The sequence below is a fragment of the Typopeltis vanoorti genome, chromosome 11 (assembly GCF_054136105.1).
Source record: "Typopeltis vanoorti isolate ZY-2024b chromosome 11, IOZ_Tvanoo_1.0, whole genome shotgun sequence".
NCBI lineage: Eukaryota > Metazoa > Arthropoda > Arachnida > Uropygi > Thelyphonidae > Typopeltis > Typopeltis vanoorti.
In genome coordinates, this window is record NC_143559.1 from 75,961,405 (window position 1) to 75,982,269 (window position 20,865).

Below are 20,865 nucleotides of genomic sequence, written 5' to 3' on the forward strand. Positions count from 1 at the left end.
GGTTTGCTAAGGAAGGTCATGTTTTAGCAACTTGATTGCATTCTATAACAATGTTACTATTGAACTAGTCAAGGGGAATGGATACACCATGATTTTGGATTTTGCTAAGGCTTTTGACAGAATACAGCATGGTAGACTGTTGCATAAATCGGAGAATACTGGTTTGGATTATAGAATATTAGCACGGATAAGAAGATGGCTGATTGATGGATATCAAAAAGTGATATACGGGCGATGTGAGTCTGCAAGAATTAAGGTAACTAGTGGTATACCACAAGGATCAGTGCTTAGTCAACTGCTATTCAATCTGTACATTAATGATAAGGAGTCAACAAGCGACATACAACTATTTACAGATAATGCAAAGAAAGGTAAGGTATTTCAAAATGGTTTGAATAAGGTGGAATTGTGGGCATGTGAAAATGGCTATTAGTTCAATGTTAATATATGTAAGGTTATGTACTTTGGTGTGATTATATATTCAATGTCGTATTATATTGGTGAGATTATGCTAGAAGAAACTGATCAGGCTGGGGATCTTGGAGTTTTAGTAGACAAGAAGTTGAAGCTCAAGGGTCGTATAACAAAATTCTAAACTCAGAGAATAATTGCAGTGCTGAAACCAACCTTGATATGTAAAGATCAGGAAGTCATTTTGCCTCTTTATAAAGCTTTGATAAGACCTAACTTGGACTATTGAACGCAGGTCTTTTCTTCTGGTCTCTGTGGTGATAATGATACGATGGAGAGACAGTGCAATTAAAAATGATATCTGAATTGTGGAATACTGATTGTGGAGACACACTGAAAATTTGTTGGTTGCAGACACTAGCTAACAGGAGAAAGAGGGGGATGATATGATTGATAGTTACAACGTTCTGAAAGGGTTATACAGAATTTCAGTAGACTGAATTGTTTATTTTATGGAGGGTGCTGAAGGGACACGAGTAAGTTGAGAATGAATGCTATGAAGAATATCAAGAAGGGGGTGAGGAGTAGATTTTTCTCTCATAGGGTGGTGCGTGATGGGAATGGATTGCCATTATATGTTGTGTGTGCGAGTAGCTTGAATGTATTCAAGAACAGGTATGACAATGGTGCTAACAGTATGACTTTTTCGATGAGTTCCTGACTCCCTGGAAGTCTTTCTTAATAATAATAATGGCAACGAACGGTTAACGGTTACATGCAAAATATTTCAATCAAAAAATGCCTGCTGTCTTCTGGTGAAATCTAACTTACGATGCGTACTCACACAATAAATACATTTAATTAATAATTATAATAATATTAATGCCTTTACAGTACCGCGATAAATCATGTCCTCTAGCAATGGTAAATACTGTTTTCTCTCTCTCTCTATTCATACACACATAGATTTGCCAGATAGTATTTTTAAAATTTTAACACATTCATCTTTCTATTTGTAACAAAGTAACGTTTTTTTTTTGTATAAAGTAAGTAATTTCTCTTTTGTTTATGAAGTACGAGTGCAATAAAAGTCCATTAATATGTCCACAAGACTGTTGTACATTTTTATATTTTACAGTCTTGTTCACTTGGCCACAAAGTAAATTATACTTTCTAAGAAATTATATTCTTGTTCAATCTTTTACCTAAGTGTAAGCAACACAGAGTTTGCGCTTGAAGTATATTCACCACTATTTCTGCATTAATTCAACCTTGCCATTTCTCTGGGATCTGGATCTTACTGATGCCACCTCAATAAACACTGAAACCTGTCTAGCCAATGGCCCTTCTCACAATGCATAGCAATATACACGCCCGAATGGAAATATACTTTGTAGTTTGAAATACTGAGGGAATTGGGGTGAAGTCAATATAAAAGGCAGCCTAGTGGAGGAAAGATAATTCAAGCTGTCTCTGCTTCCGCTTGAATAAAAGATTAACCAAGAATATAATATCTTAGCAAATATAATTACTAAGTAGCAGAGATTATTTACGGATATATTGAATAAGAATTATGTCAATTTTATGAAAACTGTTGTTCTGCAGTTCTACTTTTTATTTTATTTATTTTGTTAATGGTGAATATTGCATGATACTTTTATTACCCAGATATTTTACTACTTTCAGAAATTCGTGTTGAAATGAAGGGTAACCAGTGAAGTGCTCCCAGGTTCTTAAGTTGTTTGCTGATGATTCAAAGTTGGGAAAAGTTATAAGGAACGCTGCTGATTTTAATTCCTTTCAGGTGGATTTAAGTAGACTTTTAGCTTGGACAAAGAAGTGGGATTGTAGCTTTAATATTAAGTTCAATTGGTTGCATTCTTGATAGTTGACAGCAAACTGAAATTAAGAGGGTATATTGTGAGTGTTGCAAAGCCTGCACGTCGTATTGTCGCTATGATAAGGAGTAAACTGACATATAAAAATAAGAATGTAGTTGTGCCACTGTATAAAGCACTGGTCATAATATACTTGGATTGTTGTGCTCAGATTTGGTCGCCAAGTTCATTGCGATGTGGAAATATTGGAAAAGGTCCAGAGACGAATAACTAAGACAATATTATGACTCTGGAATGTTGTCTATGGAAAGAGGTTAAAGGAATGCATGCAGAGTTTAGTGGATAGGAGGAGAAGAGGAGGTGTTATGATAGAGACGTTTAATTTAGTGATAGGATTTTATCGGATTAATATAGAGGGGGGACTATAAAAAGAGTAGAAGGTGAGAGGAGGAGAAGAACAAGACGCCATGCCTAGAAGTTATGGAAAGTTCTGATAAACACCTAGAACAAAAATGATAATAAAACAACTGATACCACAAGAAAGAACTAGTAGCACACTCATGATCTGATCTTGGGGGAGGCCCGAGTTGAGTAGACAATTTGAGAATACACACTACGCATCGCATACGACCTATGACTGAGCATCTGCAATGATCGCTAATTCATAAGTAGTATAGAAATAGAAGACACGACACAACATAAATTTAAAAAAAAAAGAATTTTAATTAGGAAAAGATTTTTGAAAAATTTCTAGTCTTTTTTCCTTTTTTGGGGGGGGAGGGTCAGGGCCCCTTTCCCCCCTCTGGGGCGCCATTGGAAATAACATAAAAGGATATAAGAACATAAGTTGCCTCATAACTGCTATTAGTATGTTCTTTCTTGTAGTTATATCAGTTGCTTTAATATCATTTTTGTTCTAGGTGTTTATCAGATCCTACCAGCCCGTCTCCCCTTTCCTCTCGTAAAAGTGTGGTGAAGAAAGGTGCGAGGAGTATATTTCTTACTTGGAGAAATGTGGTGAATGGAGCACATTACCAGAATATGTTGTTAATGCTGGTAGTGGTAAGGATTTTAAGTTTCCATATGATTAATTTGTTGTCTGTTGAGTGAACCCCCACGATGAGTCTGCTGACTTCCTGGATGTGATGATGATGATGATAATTATAATTATAATAATCATTAAAAATATAGTACTAATTAAATAAAACAATGGTGTTTGTGAATGAATAGCGGTCTCTAGATACTTTGGAGAATAAATAAAATATAGCCATTGAAGGCAGATTTCATTTAGAAAATGGAACATGCGAGAATTTTTATTTGATTATTAATGACTGCAACTAGCACCTGCGCTGTGCATATTTCAGCTTATTTGTCAGTTATTGATTTTTGTGTGATGCTTTAGCTATCGTGCTTCACAATCGTGAAAGGAATGAAGCAAGGTGGCGCTAATATTTGAAACAGCACGAGTGCTTTCCAAGTTTTTAGTCGACTTTTCTCTGTAAAAATGTTTGAGTTGTTATCTGGAGAAGTGTATTATCAGTATCCTATGCAAATCATTGCATAGTATATACGGGTAAGTTTTTGAATAATTTCAGAGCAAAAATTATTTCGTTATGCAGTTTCCCATGAAAGAAAAAAAAGAAGAATTTCGAACATGTGAACGTATTCTCTATTTAAGTTTTACATAATTATTAGCTGCACTACTTTAGTGGAAACTGGTTTGAAAATCGTCTGCTTTCGCCCGATGTTTGTGTTACGCTTCTGTTATTGTAATTTAGAATTGACAATTTTTTTTCAGGAATTAGCCGCGTTAGTGAATCTGCTTGTTTTCACACACGCAAGTGTTGCATGATCTGATCGAATTTCGATTTAACGTTTTGTTTTCATGATATCGTGGCGTGGCTTGCTATTCATTTATTGAAAGCATAACTCTGGAAAGTGTTTGTCATTTTCGAAATAGTCGTTCTCACTTGTTTCTTTATAAACGCCTTCTACATAAACATGCATTTTTTTTTTAAAAAGCGTTTATATTCGAGCTTTTTTTTATTTATTCAGGGGTTAAGAACCTTTATTCTAATTACTGTCACGAATAAGTTGCATGAAAAGACCTGGGTTCGATGCTCGTCGTGACGAGAGGAATTTTTACATAGGCTTTTTCAGTTGATGGTGACTTAGCTGATCGCATAGCAGGTTTTTTTCATCCCGTATATGGTTTCAACTTGGCCTTGAAATATTCAGACAAAAAAAAAAAATACTATTATTAAATAGGATGCATGGTGAGTTGTGTAGTGGAGTGTGTGCCCTCCCACATTGAGTCCTTAGAGGTGTCACCGAATAATTTCTATTCTCCCATTCCCAACCAGACATTACTGTGCTGATGATCCTGGCTGGATTTTTTTTTTATTTTTTTATTTTTTTTTTATGCCAAGGATCGTTTGAGCAAGGAATATCCAGGGGCAGGAGGTTAAAGTAAGTAGGGATTAAGTAGATGACCAGCAACATAAAGCAGGAGCTGGAAAAAAAAAAAAAAAGGCATTGTAGAAGGAATATAAAGAATAAGGTAATCAGCATGCCCATGAGCAATATGAAGCACATGCAAGAAAGGTAACTAGTATGGTAAGGAAGGCTAAATCAGATTTTGAGAGATTAGCTAAGCAGACCAAAGTAAATCCAAAAGAGTTTTTTTTCACTATGTAGCAAGTAAGAGAAAGAATCATTATGGAAAGATAACTTTACCGAGTGCTGATGGTAGGAAAGTTGACCAAAGGAGAAGAAATAGTTCAGTTACTAAGTGATTACTTTGCAAGGGTATTCATCCAGGTGGTGACTTCGCAGTTACTGAGGTGACAGATTGATGTGAGCATTGAGGTAGATGAGTTGGAAGTACTCAGTATATTGAAAAATATTAATGTGAATACAGCAGGGAAGCTAGATGGTATGTCAGCTCATGTGCTACAAGAATATGTAAGTAAACTGGCAGTAACTCTGACCAAATTGTTTAATGCAACTCTCAGCTCTTGCAAGTTTCCAAAGGAGCAGAAAGAAGATAAGATAGTTCCGTTATATAAAGGTGGCTCTCTGGGACGGACCAGTTAGTATCTCTGGAGTGGTGGTTCATGTGAGCCACCACTCCAGACTCTCACATATATATATATATATATACAGGGTGTTCGGGATAAATTTGACAGTTTCGTAAGGAAAAAGAAAATCTTCTTTGTATCTATTAAATTTAATGAATTGACAAAAAAACATTACAGGCAGAGTTAATTACAATACTATCAACAAGATTTACTCAAAATAACCACCATTAGCATCGATCACAGCTTCAATTCTGCTTCGGAACCTCGAACAAGCTGATGCTACAGTCTCCCTGGGAAGGGCCGCAAAAACTGTTTTAATTTTATCCATTAACTGGGCTTTTGTATTACTGGAAGTGCGATTGGTGTCTTTTTCAACTGCGCCCCATACAAAATAATCCATGGGGTTAAGGTCTGGGGAGTTTGGAGGCCAAACATTTGGACTGGTGAAGTCGTAGAAATTTTCAGACAACCATTTTTGACTTTTCCCAGAGGTGTGGCAAGGGGCCGAATCCTGCTGCCATACATACGGCCTACCATTGGCTACCCTTGTTATCCAGGGCTTGACTACAGTTAGCAACTCCACGAACAAAGCCCGAATTCCAATGCTAGGGTTCTTCAACACCTGTTCCTGCAGATTTGCGAGGAATTCTGCTGTACGAACGCAATCAGATCGTCTGCTAGGGATCTTTCTTCTTGCTACATCCTCGTAGTCACCATTGCAAGTCTCTAGTTCATGCCTGATTGTTTTTACTGTATTCAGGGAGCATTGGGCAGCAGTCGTAATATCCTTATTTTGATGGCGGGCACGAATCATCATGATACAAGTTATTCTCTTCCATGATTCAGGTGGGTTCCAGCTATCCATCCTTTCTGACATCTTGTATATGAATGAAGAAGGGTCCAAACTTTTAAATGAAGAGAAGTGTGTGTTAATACATGTAACTTACGGAAAAATATAATTAATTATAAATATGTCAAATTTATCCCGAACACCCTGTATATATGTATATATATATATATATATATATATGTGAGAGTCATATATATATATATATATATATATATATACAGCATATATATTGCTACATCAGAAATCATAAGATTACTGGTGCAGGAGTAGCATACACTGCTTGGAAGGAAGTCAACAGACACTCTCCTCAGCAAGGTGCATTGTGCCATGTAATGAGTCACATGTTTGCAGCTAGTATAAATTGGAAGAATATGATGCTTCTAAGACAGTGCAACTATGTCCAGGTGAAATGGCTATGAGAAGGGAACCAACGGAGTTTGAAAGAAGCCTTTTGATAGAATTCTATGTTGCAGGCTGTTCGGCAAATTGTTGACAAATTGGGCCATCCCAGGTCAACAATCAGTGATACCATATTGAGATGGAAGCACAGGGAGTCAACTGTAAGTGCTGTCCACAGTGTATGACCCACCACGCTCACCAAACATGATTGTAGGATGCTAAGGATAATGTGTAAAAATGTCATTCGTCAGCCAGCATGTTAAGTGTGGAGTTCTGGGTATCGACTGGAACATGAATCTGCACAAAATCATTCAGCCCTGAGGCTCACAATATATGTTTCCATGGTAGAAAACATGGTAGGTAAAGCTGTGTTGTGGAGAAACATGGCCCAATCTGCACCCTACCGAGCATGTGAATGGGTGTTGGTGTGGCAAATGCCTGATGAATGTCTCTTACCAGTGCTTAACCCCAGCTATGAAATTTGGAGGTAGCAGTGTGATGGTTTGGCCTTGAACTTGTCTGTGGTGCCATGAACATTGAACTCATGAGATATCTGAACATTCTGGGCAATGCAATACTTTTTACTGTGTGACATTTCTACAAAACTGACCATTGTCTCTTTCAGCGAGACAATGCACTGTGTCATAAGACTACTGCATGGTTTGTGGACATGAATGTCACCATGCTTGACTGGCCTCCACAGAGCCCTGATCTCAATCCTGTTGAACATCTGTGGTATGATCTGGAGCTTCAGGCAAAGTCAGTGAACATCTGCCCCTCAGCGGTCCAGGACCTCATTACATGCCTACAGGAAGAATGATCCAAAATTCCATTGATCGCTATTGTACTCATATGGAAAGCATGCCCAGTAGAATTGCTGCAGTTATCTGCTGCGATGGGTGATGTATGAGAGTAGATCTCCTGTTGAACGGCTTCGACGGGATCTGTACTGGTGGTCACTTAATAGCTGTGTACCTTCAAGGTAGATTAGGAGTTGAGAGATGATGGTTTTCTCCATTACTTTAGATAGGACTGAAGTGAGAGAGATAGGGCAGTAGTTAGATGGCAGCGATTTGTCACCTTTTTTAGGAATGGATTGAATATAGGCCGGTTTCCAGGCTTTGGGATATACCAGTGGAGCAAGAGAGTGTGTTCAGATGGCATAGGATAGGAGTCAGTTCTGGTGCATGTTCAAATGGCATAGGATAGAAGTCAGTTCTGGTGCACAGACCTTCGGGACAATTGGAGGAATGCTGTCAGGGCGAGGAGACTTTTTCATGTCTAATTTAGACAGCAGGTTTATGATATCTTTTTGGCAAAAGGATACAGGGGACATTGTATGTTAGGCAGTTGGAATGACTGGAGGGCATTTGCCATTGTCAGTTATGTGTGTGCATTGGAGGCAAAGTGTAAAGCCAGGAGGTTAACTTTTTCTATGGGTGATGTTGCAATTGAGCCATCTGGGTATGATAGAGGTGGGAATAATGTAGAGCAACAGTTATGGCCAATTGCTTTGGCAAGAGACCAAAAGGCATGGCTGCCATTTGGACAGGTTGCAAGCTTTCTGCTTTTTGCCATTCAAATTCTGTTTTAGAAGTATTGATAATTTTCTTGCATCTGTTTCGGGCTTCAGTATAGGCATTGAATGAGGATGGGGTTCTTGATTTGAGCCAGTTGTGGTATGCCTGATTTTTCATTTGTACAGCCTTGGCACATCTTTTGGAGAACCAGGGTTTAGTTAGGGGATGGCAGTTCTGGGTAGTGTGAGGAATGTATGTTTTCATGCCAGTGAGGATTACTTTGGTGATATGTTTGGACTGGAAGATGGAAACAATAGTCCAACCATGGGAATGAAGCATAGTAGTCTCAGAGACTGTCCCATTTGCCACTGTTATAATGCCAAACTACTCTTGTGTGGGAGTGACTGTGTAAACGTTGTTGCATGAGGGGAGGAGATGAGCACTAGGTTGTGGTCAGAATTACCCAGGAGACTCACTATATTCACTGCATATTTGGAGGGGTCATTGGTAAGGAAGAGATCTAGGGTATTTGGGGAGTGGTTTGGGTTATCTGGTATTCTGGTTGGTTTTTGAACATTTGTGTAAGGTCATTAGTGATGGCAAATGTTTCAGCATCTCTGCCTGCAGGATCTGTATAACTGGAAGTGGAAAGCCAATTGGTGTTATGGACGTTGAAATCACCCAGGAGGATGATTTAGCTGTTAGGAGAGTGGGACTGGAAAAATCAACTTTTAAGGAGAGGAAATGAAAGAGCTCAGAGTGATTGGTGGTATTAAGAGAGCAATAGAAACAGCAGATGAATTTGACTGAGTGGTGGGTGGATATCTTCAGCCAAAGAAGGTCGAAATTGGGCGATTCTAGGTTAGATGCTCTCTGTCAGGGTATGTCAGAGCGGATATATGCACAGATGCCACCCTTGGGTCAAAAAGAGTTAAATAGTGTATTGTTAGGAAGATTGAGATGAATAGTGCTGGGGAAAGGTGAGATTTGAGTTTCTGTTAAAAAGAGTAGGTGAGATTTGGTGGACTTGATAGTAGTGGACGCTATTAAGGTTGGAGTTGAGGCCATGAATGTTGATGAAGTGGATATGCAAGGTTCTGTGGAACATGTTCTGTGTCAGATATATTATGTTCCATCTTATATTCCTGTGGAATATAAGATATATTATATTCCACAGGTTCAGATATGTTCCATTCCACAGGTGGAATGGAATATATCTGACATAGACTTTGTGAAGTATTTCACCAAGACTGAAGAATATAGTCAGATTTCCTGTTTTCTAGGTGGGAAGTAAATTTGAAGTAAAAGCTGGATGATTTGCATTCCCTGTATGCAAGTAATAATCATGAACTGAGTGCTAACATTGCATTCAGTCTGATTTCCACCATGCTACAGAGATGTTGCAGTAATAAAAAGAAAAGGTTCTCAACAAAACATTGAGAAAACAGCAAGTAACATTATAAAGAACTTTTTTTCCTGCTTGTTACTGTTTAACATTTAGTATTCCTCATATAATGTGAACAATTTAGCTAGATGTAGTACTCCAAATTTTGTGACACTTACACAAATACTAATGTTGTTGATATTTCCTGTTGTTCTCCCCCTCCCTCCCAATTTGTGAAGTTATACTTTCATTCACAAATTGGAGGGGGGGTTGAATGATATTTTATACACTGAGTATAAAATGAGTAAAACTATTTATATTTTTTAGCTATTGTACTCATGATTTTTCAGTCACTTCATGTAGGATTGATGTAACAAAATAGAAATTTTCAACTGTCTTACCAAGTACTTAACAAATGCAGATAAAGTATTGAGTAGATTCTTAATATGTATTATTATTATTTTACAGGATGAGTATAAAAATGAGGGAATCACCATGTAGAAAATTGCTAAGTGAGAAGGCTGCTGAGGATAGGAAAATATTTAGCTATCCTCAAGTAAGTATAGCACTTTAAATTCTGTGCTTTTTTAAAAATCAATGGAATCCACATTCACATATATGCAGTGCTTTTTTTTTCCTAGCGGTATGCAATGGTATGCAGTACCAGCACCTTTTTTCTTAAGTTTTTAAAAATTTGCGATTTATTGACAGTAAAATGTATTATAAATGTTCCGGTAGGTGGTATTGTGTTCACAAATTGAATTTTCAGTTTTGATTACTCATAAGTTGGTACCCTAGTTTCCTGTTTCATAGGTTGGTACGTAACCAGAAACAGGAAGTTGTGTTCACTTTCTGTTGCTTCCAATATCGGTTTATCAATTCTATATTCACTCTGCAACAGCCAGGTGTTCACGTGAGTTTTGAATTACTCTAAGTTAAATCAGTGCAATTATTGTTTAAAATGAGTAAAATAAGTAGTTACTTTATGCCAATGAGAAAAAAAGTAAGGCTGAAAAAGCAGAAATTGTTGAATCTATTTGTGATCCTGTAAAACAGAAAACTAGCACTGAAAATACACTTGAAGAGGATCATGAAACCAAGACGAAGATCCACGTGGTCAAAAGGAAGCAGCTTCTGATAACGATTGGCCCAAATGTTGGACACTTTTGCAGAAAAATGACTTCTGTGAAAGAAACGAGTGGTTGTATGTCAAGAATAAAATGTTGGACTGCAAAGCATGTTGTGATGTTGGAAGTCTTGTCGTTGATAAACACATGGGAACGAAAATTTCAGCTGAGTGGTCAAATGGTAAAATCAGTCATTTTGGAGAATCTTGCAAACAACAGTTAGTCATTAAGAAAAAAGATTTACGATCATAAGGAGAGTGCAGCGCACAAAGCATGCCAACAAAGCGAAACAACGAGGGTATATCGGAGGATACGTTAAAAGCGTGGAAGTTGCTGTAATAACATCTTCATGGCGAGTACCGGTACCTTTTTTCTAGAAAAATAGCACTGCATGTATGTAATATATATTAGTAGTTTATAAGAAATTTTCTTAGATGGAGGCCATCGAGACTGACTTTCCTAATCTAATATTGACTTTTCTTTCATCTTAGAAAGGTGCAAAGGGAATTTTATACCTGCTTTTAAGTATTGTTTATTTTCAAGCATCTAAGTATTGGAAAAAAAGATTTTTTTTTTTCTGCATATAGAAACCTCAAATACATTTATTGGATACATTTGCTTTTGCAAAGGAAAAGTTTGAATATTATGTATAATACAGCCCTTTCAACTAGAAGGGATCAGTTCATTTTTAAATCCTTTTTTTTTGCATTGGGATATATTATGTTCCACAGTATCTGGATAGCATTGAAAAACAGCTGGGTAAGAGATCATGTTTGAACTCCATAGCCAAGTCCTAATTCCTCATTTTACTGTTCTTTTACCTTCCAGCATATGGTACGAGTGATGGGATTTCTAGGGTTACATTGAGCATTGCACAGAGAGAGAGAGAGCATCATTTTATCTCCCCGTCCCCCAACTAAAGTTTTAAAATAGTTATTTTGCACTTTACTTTCTAGATGCTAGATAGTAGGACCAATGCTAAAACATAAAGCATTACTATCGCTTTAGTCTACTACTATTTACTGTTTGTGTAGAAACTTTTTGATGATAATGAGCATTACCATTAGGAGGCTTCATAGTCAGCCAATGAATAACCTTGCTGCCACAATTCTGCCAAGTGTGGCTGGATGCAGTCTTGTTAGCAGTATATGTAAATGGGGAGGAATTGCCATGGCCTATGATTTGTAGAGTTGGATGAAATTCAAAACATGTATAGCTTGCAAAAATCAGTTGTCATGTATTCTGTTTCCTTTCTAATTTCATCTTAAACAGCAACCATGTAAAGACAAGTAAAAAGAATAGACAGCAAGAGGAAAAAAGCCAACCTTCCAAATACAAATCACAAATATATATGGTCAGTGATGTTTACTTCCATCTCCAGTCTCCCAGACTACATCCACTTTTCCCTAACAGACTAAACTCTGAGCTTGTTTAATCTTTATTCACCTCACTTTTCATAGTTTACACTCTGATTCTTATTGTCTTAAAGGTAGCATGTATGTATATGTTTGCTCTGATATCATTGTGTCCAACTTAGAATCTCCTCTTTTTGAGCATGCCTCCAGTCCAACTTTCCTAATAGCAAAGTCATATTCCTCAAATTTTAATGTTTACGACTTCAAAAATATTTTAGTTGCACAGAATGTATTTCTGTACCTAATGGAAATTGTTCAGATTACCGGAATACCAGTGTTTGAATTTTCTGGTTGTTTCATAGGCAAATTCAGTTTTGAAATAGGATTAACTGCCATTTGAGCAAGTGGTAAACTTTTTTGCATTTGGCTTTTTTGGAAAGTTGTACTTGTCAAGTATACCATTATAAAATCACAGATAAGACTGTCACTTGCATAAATGAGCAAGGTAGATCATCTCCCACTATACCAAGAATTGTACACCACATTTTGATTTTTTTACCAGGAAGATATCAGAAGAATCTTTATTAGCTTGGATGTCAACAGGTGTCCTAGTTCAGATATGGTCTCTTCCTCTCTTTCCCCCCAGTTATGCTCAGAATTTGTAGTCTAGATTGACCATCTATCCTTGATTCTGCACACACACACACACTTGTCTGGCATCTACCTGACAGTACAGAAATAAGCCTATGTTTAGCCCCCCCCCCAAAAAAAAGGGAAACAAGTCAGCCAGCAAACTGTTGTTCTACTATATCTTACCTCACAATTCAAAAATAGTGAAGAGATTATCAACAGCCCCCTTCTTCATTACCTGGAGACTCTCCAATTAATTATTTTAAATTTTATGCTTTTCACTTTTTGGTATTGTATTTTTGCATTTACTTCATTGTTGAACTAATAAAACTGATTTTCTTTTTAATGCGTATAACAATGTTATATGAGTTAAAAAAGAAAATCATATAAGTTCCTGTATGGATTGATTGGCTTTTTGTATATACAAAACTATTTGTAGTGTACAAAACATGTCTCTTTACTTTGCCCATAGATGTTGCTTAAATACAAGGATCTGTATTTAAGTTTTGTAGATCTCGAAAAGGCATAGTTACCAGGGGGAAAAAACTGATAAAGATGGTAGAAAAAAAACAAAGCTGGTATTGCAGAGAGTCAACTGAATAAATTTATTTGGAATAAAAGAGAAAAGAGAAATTAGTGAAAACACTAAACTAGCTGTGTACAATACAGTAAGGATGCACTGAATATTTGGTTTTGCTTTGGTATTCAGCATGGTTTTGAGATATTTGGCTTCAGCTGAATCAGTAGAAAGATTTGGTATTCAGCTAGCCAAAGCAGAAAAATTCTATTATATGCATCATGACAAATGCAAGGAATTGGGAAAAGCCTTCCCTTATCCTTGCACAACTGCATATGAAGGCTTGTTATGTTTGCTATAGACTTTCTTTGGTGTTTTTATTTTAGTTTATATTATGCAGTCTTAAAAGTTGTTTATATTATGAAGTGTTGAAATTTTTCTTAAAATATTGATAAAGAATACAGGTTTTGGCTATTAATAATAATAAAAGGCAATATTTGGAAGTTTTTTTACAATTTATGTGAAAATTCAAAATTTGCAAAATGTTAAACATGCAGAAACAAAATATCTAGGTGATACAGGAAAAAGGAAGTACATATATGATTAACCATGTATAAACACAAACATAGTGGTGTATTTGTAAAACAAATTGAAACTGAAATATGAAACCAGAATGAAAGAACAGTAATCAGTCAGAATATAAAGTAAATCCACCAAAACAACAAACATTATTTGATGTTAACGAATAATCTAACAAAGTAAATAAATAAATAAAATAGGATGTAGGTGACAAACAATCAAAATTTGCATTACTCAGTTTGAAATGATTGCACTGGCTGGCCATATTCAGTTGTTAAAAAAAAAAAAAAAAAAAAAAAAAAAAAAAAAAAAAAAAAAAAAAAGATTTCCAAGACTAATAAATAAACTACATTGTTCAGTACAATTTCTCAGAAAATCTCTTTTGGCACCATCTACCAGCATATTCATTGAAAGACTTAGAGGAAATATTTATGAAGAAACCAGACCCTCTCCCAAAACAGCCAAAAAAATTCTTTTTCTACATAATATATCACTAATTTGTTTTGTTTATAATTATTCCATATATTTCACAATTTAAAATAAAAGTTCTGCTAATCAATATTTTTATTTTGTTATTTATGGAAATTAGTGCAATATTTGTTATGATTTTAAACTATATATATATATATATATATATATATATATATATTTAAATAAATGTTCCCTATAAAATGTAATGACAGTTTTATGGTAAGGAAATAGAGAATATTATAGATCCAACCATATTTTATAACCATATGTAGAAAGAACTTAGTTTTGAAAATTTACCATAGGTTATAAGAACATGACCTTCAGCATCGCAGTTGCTGTGGTTTACACTATTTAAAGCAGTGTTTTTCAAATTGCAGGTTGCAACCTGTTAGTAGGTCATGAAATTAATTTAACAGGTCACAACTAACATTTTTTTAATCAAATAGAAAATAAAATAGCAGTGTATCCCAACAGATTGTGTAGCTTTAAGATGTTCGTGCCAGATGGTGTTCATATTCTGTGCTTCTCTTTAAGCAGGAACTCACTTGACAGTATATTATGTCTTCTGTGTTGAGTGAGCACATTTTTGATTAAATTTTATTCATAGTTAGTATTGGTGAACTGTCTTAATGATAAAGAAAGTCTCAAATGATTTCAAGTTATATACATATTTGCTTTTCATAAATTGATTGGTTTTGGCACCCAATTAGTTGAACTATTTTATAATGGCACTCATTATGAAATAGTTTGTTAGGACAATGTATTTAGTTAGATATTGTGTTTTGCACTACAGTAAAACTTTATTTTTGCCTGTATGCAATATAAAGTTTGGGGTGACGTTACATTATGCAGGGTTCATTCCAGTTGTCTCTAATTTACACATCACTGGATTTAGTACGTAGACTCCAGTTGTATCCATATTGTATTTAGTGATATAATAATGGGGACGTGTTTTTCTTGCATTTGCAGTATGTCTTTTGGGGAAGGAATGTTTATCACTATACAAAGACAGACATTTTCATTCCAATCTTCTGAAAGAATAGGTATAGTGAGCAACGATCTATATATTCCTGTGAATAAAACCAAATCCTTATGTTTTATGGCAAGTATGTTCATCACATTAAATAAAATATTTCCTAATTTCTCTTTTTTGTACAAAACAGTAATCCGTCAGAATATAAAGTAAATCCACCAATTTTATTAACATGATTAAAAAAAATTCTATTAAGAATTTTTTTTTGATCATGTTAATAAAATTCTGTTTGATACTAACTTTATCTTTTATTTTATTATATGTAGTAAGGACATGAACAGGTACTACACTTTTCATATCTTGGCCTTTCATCTAAAATCAAATTATAGTGTCTGTTCTTATCAGCTTAATATCCAATATTGGCCCCATCAGGACTCGAGGTAAATTTTTTTTTGGAAAGTGGTGAAATTCTTGGATCTTCATCCAACTTTGCCACTTGTTGCTGGATATTCTACAACTTCTATCACTTTTCCTGGTATTTGTGAGTCACAGTCAGAAAAATTTGAAAACACATTGATTTAGAGACTGTTCATTATCCATATAGAAACCTAAAAAGAGTAACAACCCTATGCTAAAAACAGACCATAGCATCTTGTGTTAAATTCATTACAAGTGAACTCTGGGTAGATGCATAATCAAATATTGCATAAAGCAAAGATAATTAATTTGGAATAAATAGGCTATATAGTGGAGGATATTATAGATCCATTTGTATTTTATAGCAAGATGTGGAAAATATTAAATGTTTCAAAAATTTACCTTAGTTTGAGAAAGTTGTGTTTTCATAAGATGTAATTTTTTTTGCAATTGACTATAAAATATGGACGGATACATAATATCCTCTTTTTAATATCTTACTAATGCCAAATTTAAGCTTGTCACCTGTACTTTTAATATTTGTTAGTTTTATTATATTTATGGAAAACAAAATTTTATTTTTGCTTTTTATCACAGAAGAGACTAAGTCTTCATTTCGACGATGTAAAATAATTCTTAACAGATATTCATAGATATTTCACAACTGAATGCAATCCTTGGCAGCAGAGTTGCCTTAGCTTTTGCTACTTAAAAAAATGTCCATGTTTCTATATATATGTTTGAATATGAAATGTGGATTAATCTGTTTATTTTAATGCTGAAATGAAGACTTTTATGCTCTTTCCTGATAAGGATAATTATTAGAGAAGATCACCACCTCCATTTGTTTATGAAACATGCAACTCTCCAACATTGGACTGCTTTGGTATTGAATGAGAATTTTTGTCCTCTTAAGTTTCTGTCTGATCACTGATGAGAACCAACATTTCAAAACAACTGTTAGGCCAATGAAACTTTCAAGAAATGCACTAATAATATGCAAATATATGGGCACCTGGTTATAATCATCAGGTTATAGGAATAATCATCATCATCAAATTCCTGACATGTGCCCTCAGAGGGTAAACAGGATATTATAATAGTACTCCATGAAAATGTTGCATCATTACTAACTTCCAATCAACAATTTTCCACTAAAGACTCCAGTATTATTGGATGTTATATTTCTCTCTTCTAAGGTACTTTTAACTAACAATCCACCTAGATCTTGGTCTTCCTCTGGGTCTTTTTCTTACTATCCTGACAAAGAACACTTGTTTTGCTAACCTTTCCTTTCCCATTCTGTTCAAATTACCACACTACCTGAGATTAGCTCTGCTAACACATTCTACATGCTAACAATGTCAAGTTCTTTCCTAACATATAAATTTATTCAGTTGACTTTTTACTTTACCAGCTTTGCTAATTCTGTTGTCTGTTTCCATATTTAATTTGCCATTGTCACTAAAAACTGATAGCAATAAGTAAAAACTATAGAGTAATAAAACAATGTTTTATTGCTCTATGTTCTTCATTCAGGATGCTGTTGATGTTTTTGTTGGATTCTGATTATATAGAGATTGAAGTAATTATTATTTGCTTCAGAATCCAACATGATCTCCCATCACATAGGCTAGACTTGTAAATATTATTTAATGTAAACTACTTATTTTAAAATTTAATATTCATATAACTACCTTAATTTTGTCTAATATTTAATTATTTAATCAAAGATATATGTATGAATAATGAAAAGACTGTATTAAATATTAATAAGTTATTTTATTTATTGTTATGTCAATATTATAGGAATTTGTATCTGATAAATTAACTGTGCATTAATTGAAATATAAATATTCTTTATTTATTCCTGTTTATGAAAGTTTAACGTTATGCAATAGCTCAATTTTATTATATTTTGTTTTGTTGTCATGGAAACATAAGTGAGCGAGCACGTTTTGGAACACCACGTGAGGTTTATTGAAAAGCGTTTTAGAAAGAAATGACGTGAGCAATTTAAGGGGAAAAACAGATATATAAGCGAACGCTGGAATTATTAATTAATTAGGAAATTAGAGCATTAGAGATTTATTAGAGAAGGATTGGCATTAGGTTGGAATCGGGCATTCGGCAATCACAGTGTGATAATAGCGAGTCTGCAGGTCACTCAAGCAACTAAACAAAGTCTACAAGTTGAGAAGCAGTTAGCTAATAAGTTTCTGAATAACAAATAAAGTAACGGAAGATAGCTGAGTGATTACTGAATGACTAGCGATATTTTAGTTGAGATTTATTTTCAGGGCCGACCTTTCAAGGACACACTGAAACGTGAAGCATAGTAAGAAGTAACTAGAGAATAAATAGAGGCAACAGGGTTGTGTTTAATGATAGCGGTGTTTAGAATTATAGTGCCTAAAGAATTATTTGAATGCCGGAGGAATGAACATCTGTACATATAAAACCCCAAGTTAAAGAATTATTGTGTATTGCCCTAATTCAAGAGTAATCAGTAGTGCTTCATACAAGAACATCTGATTATATGTATTGTGCCTGTAAATTAATTCAGTTAATGCCAGAAAATTATTTTAATGAGTGCTGTTTATTGTTAAAAGTGTTTACAGTTATAAAAAGTGTTTGTGTGTATGTTGATGAAGGAAGAAGATTAACGGTAAGATTATTCCAACTTTAATATTTCTGTTCAGAGAAGTGTGTGAGTTTCATCTTAGAGTTCCCTGATGTTAACAGTAACTATCGCGGAGAATTAAAAGAAGCGTAAAATTAAAAGTGTCTGTTTATGAAGAGGTATTACTGCAATTTTTATTGTATTTGGAACTTAAGGAACTATGAAAAGACTGTGATAGAGATAACAGATTTATCTTGTCAGAGTTTGATTGTACTTATCGGAGAAGCTGAAGTGGTTGTGATATCTTAATTACTGATTTGAAGTTAAGTGTAAAATTTATGATTTTAAAATTAAATGTTTGTTTTTGTTAATGAAAAGTTGTATTTTGCCTGAATCTCTTTTACTGCACCATTCATAAAATATTCGAACCAAAGCGGGAAAATTAAGTAAGTTAAATATACTCGGCCAGTATATATAATAACATCATATAAAAGAGGATAGTTGTGAGTTGATTTTTCTTCAATTCTTGAACTAATTCAGATGTAGAGTGACACAGTCTATAAATATAAATTTTCTCTATATTGAATTAGACAACGCACAACTTATAATTTTGTTTAAGAACATCATAGTGACTAACATGTCGGATCCAAAGTATAGATTAAGAACAAGTAGGATCCAACATTTTCAATGTGTTTGCCTATTTTCATTGTCTTTTTATTGTAGATTTTTATACCAAATTTATTATAGCAGTTCAAATTAGCCAATCCTGCAGACTTGTACATAATTTATTTAGGAGTATCACATCAGCTGCATAAAGTAAAGAGCTTTACGAGATGTTTAAAGTTTAATGGCACTTTCACAAGATGAGAGTGCCATTAAACTTTATAATCAAATTAGATAATTCTGATATAAAGTTTAATGGCATTCTCTTTCAAAATGTAAGATGATGAATAACAGTGGAGATAATGTGTACCCTTATCTCTGATGGTTTGATTTAACATCAAACCATCTTAACTGTATGTTTTTCATTTCTAACTGCTGACTTTCAACTGAAATATTGACTAAGGCTTGATGTAATGTCCCATTTACACCATATGACTGTACTGTTTTGAACAGCTTTTCTCTTGGCACCTTCTCATATGCTTTTTCCAGGTCTATAAAACTTAAATGCAGATCCTTGTTTTATTCCCATGATCATTTGTCTTAAAGTGAAAATTTGATTCTCACAGCCTCTATTTGGTTTGAATTTAGCTTGTTCATCCCGAAGATTCCCTTCCACAATTTTTCCTTAGCCATTTCTCAAGAATACTTGCATAAATCTTACCAGGAACACTCAGTATGGAAATTCCTTTGTAATACTCATTCAGTTTTCTTTCCCTTTTTTTTTATAGATGGATACTATCAGCTTTGTACTCCAGTAATCTGGAATTTGAACTTCTAACCAGACCTTCTAAATTATGTACTATAGCCACACTAAAACTTTTATACCTCTATATTTGAGCATTTCTGAATGAATATCATATACTCCACCTGCCTTTCCACATTTCAGGCTTTTGGTGATTTTTCTGCTTCAAGTATTGATATGTATTATTGATTATATTCCTGTTCAGTGTTTACTACCACCATGCTGTCACTGTTTGTTTCGGTTGGCAGTCTTTCAAAGTAAATACTCTAGGTATGTAAAATATCTTTGCCTTCAGTTTTCATGTCACCTTTAATCATCTCTGATTCCTTTCATAGTATTCTTTTCTCCATTTCTGAACTTTTTGAATAACCTGCAGAATATTTTGCCACTTTTGAAAATTATGGAGACAACTACCGTGTTTGAGTAAAACTTTAGTTTAATATAACTAAACTCTACATTCCAGTAGAGTTTTACTTGTTTGAGTTAAACTAAAGTTTTACTTTAGTTTAACTCAAACGTAGTTGTCTCCATAATTTTCAAAAATGTACTCGGATCACCATGCAAGCCTAAAAGAAAGAATATTTTGAACACCATCATGATATTTATTTCTGTGTTTATTCCAAAATCTTCCCATGATTTCTGTTTAGCTAGTTTTATGCAGTGCTTCACTTGCACTTTAACTTCTTGAGTCTACCATTCTTAATTTTCTCTCCTTGTATTCAACCTCACTATATGCCTCTCTGAATCAATCAGTGTTTTCTTCAGGTTTTGCCACTGAATCTCCAAGGTTTGGTTCTTGTTTTCAATCTCTCATTTTTTCTTGAAATGATGAAAGAGATTGAAATTTCATTTGTTTAAATGAAATTTAAAATTTAATAAATTTAAATTTCATTTTAAAACTTTCTTACACACTTCTTTTTAATACAAAATTCAATTTTATCCTGCTCAAAACTAAATGGTGATCACTTCCAATTTCAAATCCTTTGTATATCTTTGTCCTGAACCAGCATGAAGATATCAACAATGATGTAGTCAATGAGACTATTCTTATTTCTTGCATCTTCTTTTCATGTGAATTTGTGCACGTCCTTATTTGGAACATGGTGTTAGTAATAACTAGTCCATATCCCGAACAGAAATCCAGCAAGTGCTTATTAATATCATCAGCTTTGTTCTTTTCTCACAATTTTTCCAAAGCATTTATATATCTCTGGTAATCATTTTCTACTCTGTTGTTTAAGATCTCCAACATGTAAACTGTTGCAAACTTTTCCATGTTTTTCAGC

General features: G+C 34.4%; 1 protein-coding gene and 1 pseudogene across 1 annotated transcript in view; both read left to right on the forward strand.

Annotated features, from left to right (window-relative positions):
• Positions 1-3,735: 3,735 nt before the first annotated feature.
• The window catches only part of RabX5 (RAS oncogene family member RabX5), a 118,971-nt gene continuing 101,841 nt past the window's right edge, over positions 3,736-20,865 (forward strand). Inside the window, exons 1-2 of the mRNA XM_090400092.1 lie at positions 3,736-3,822; positions 9,951-10,038. Of these exons, the coding sequence (XP_090256218.1) occupies positions 9,952-10,038 (87 nt within the window). The 5' untranslated portion in view covers positions 3,736-3,822; position 9,951. The remainder of the gene's footprint in view (positions 3,823-9,950; positions 10,039-20,865) is intronic.
• Positions 15,490-15,658, forward strand: LOC150101757 (U2 spliceosomal RNA; annotated as a pseudogene).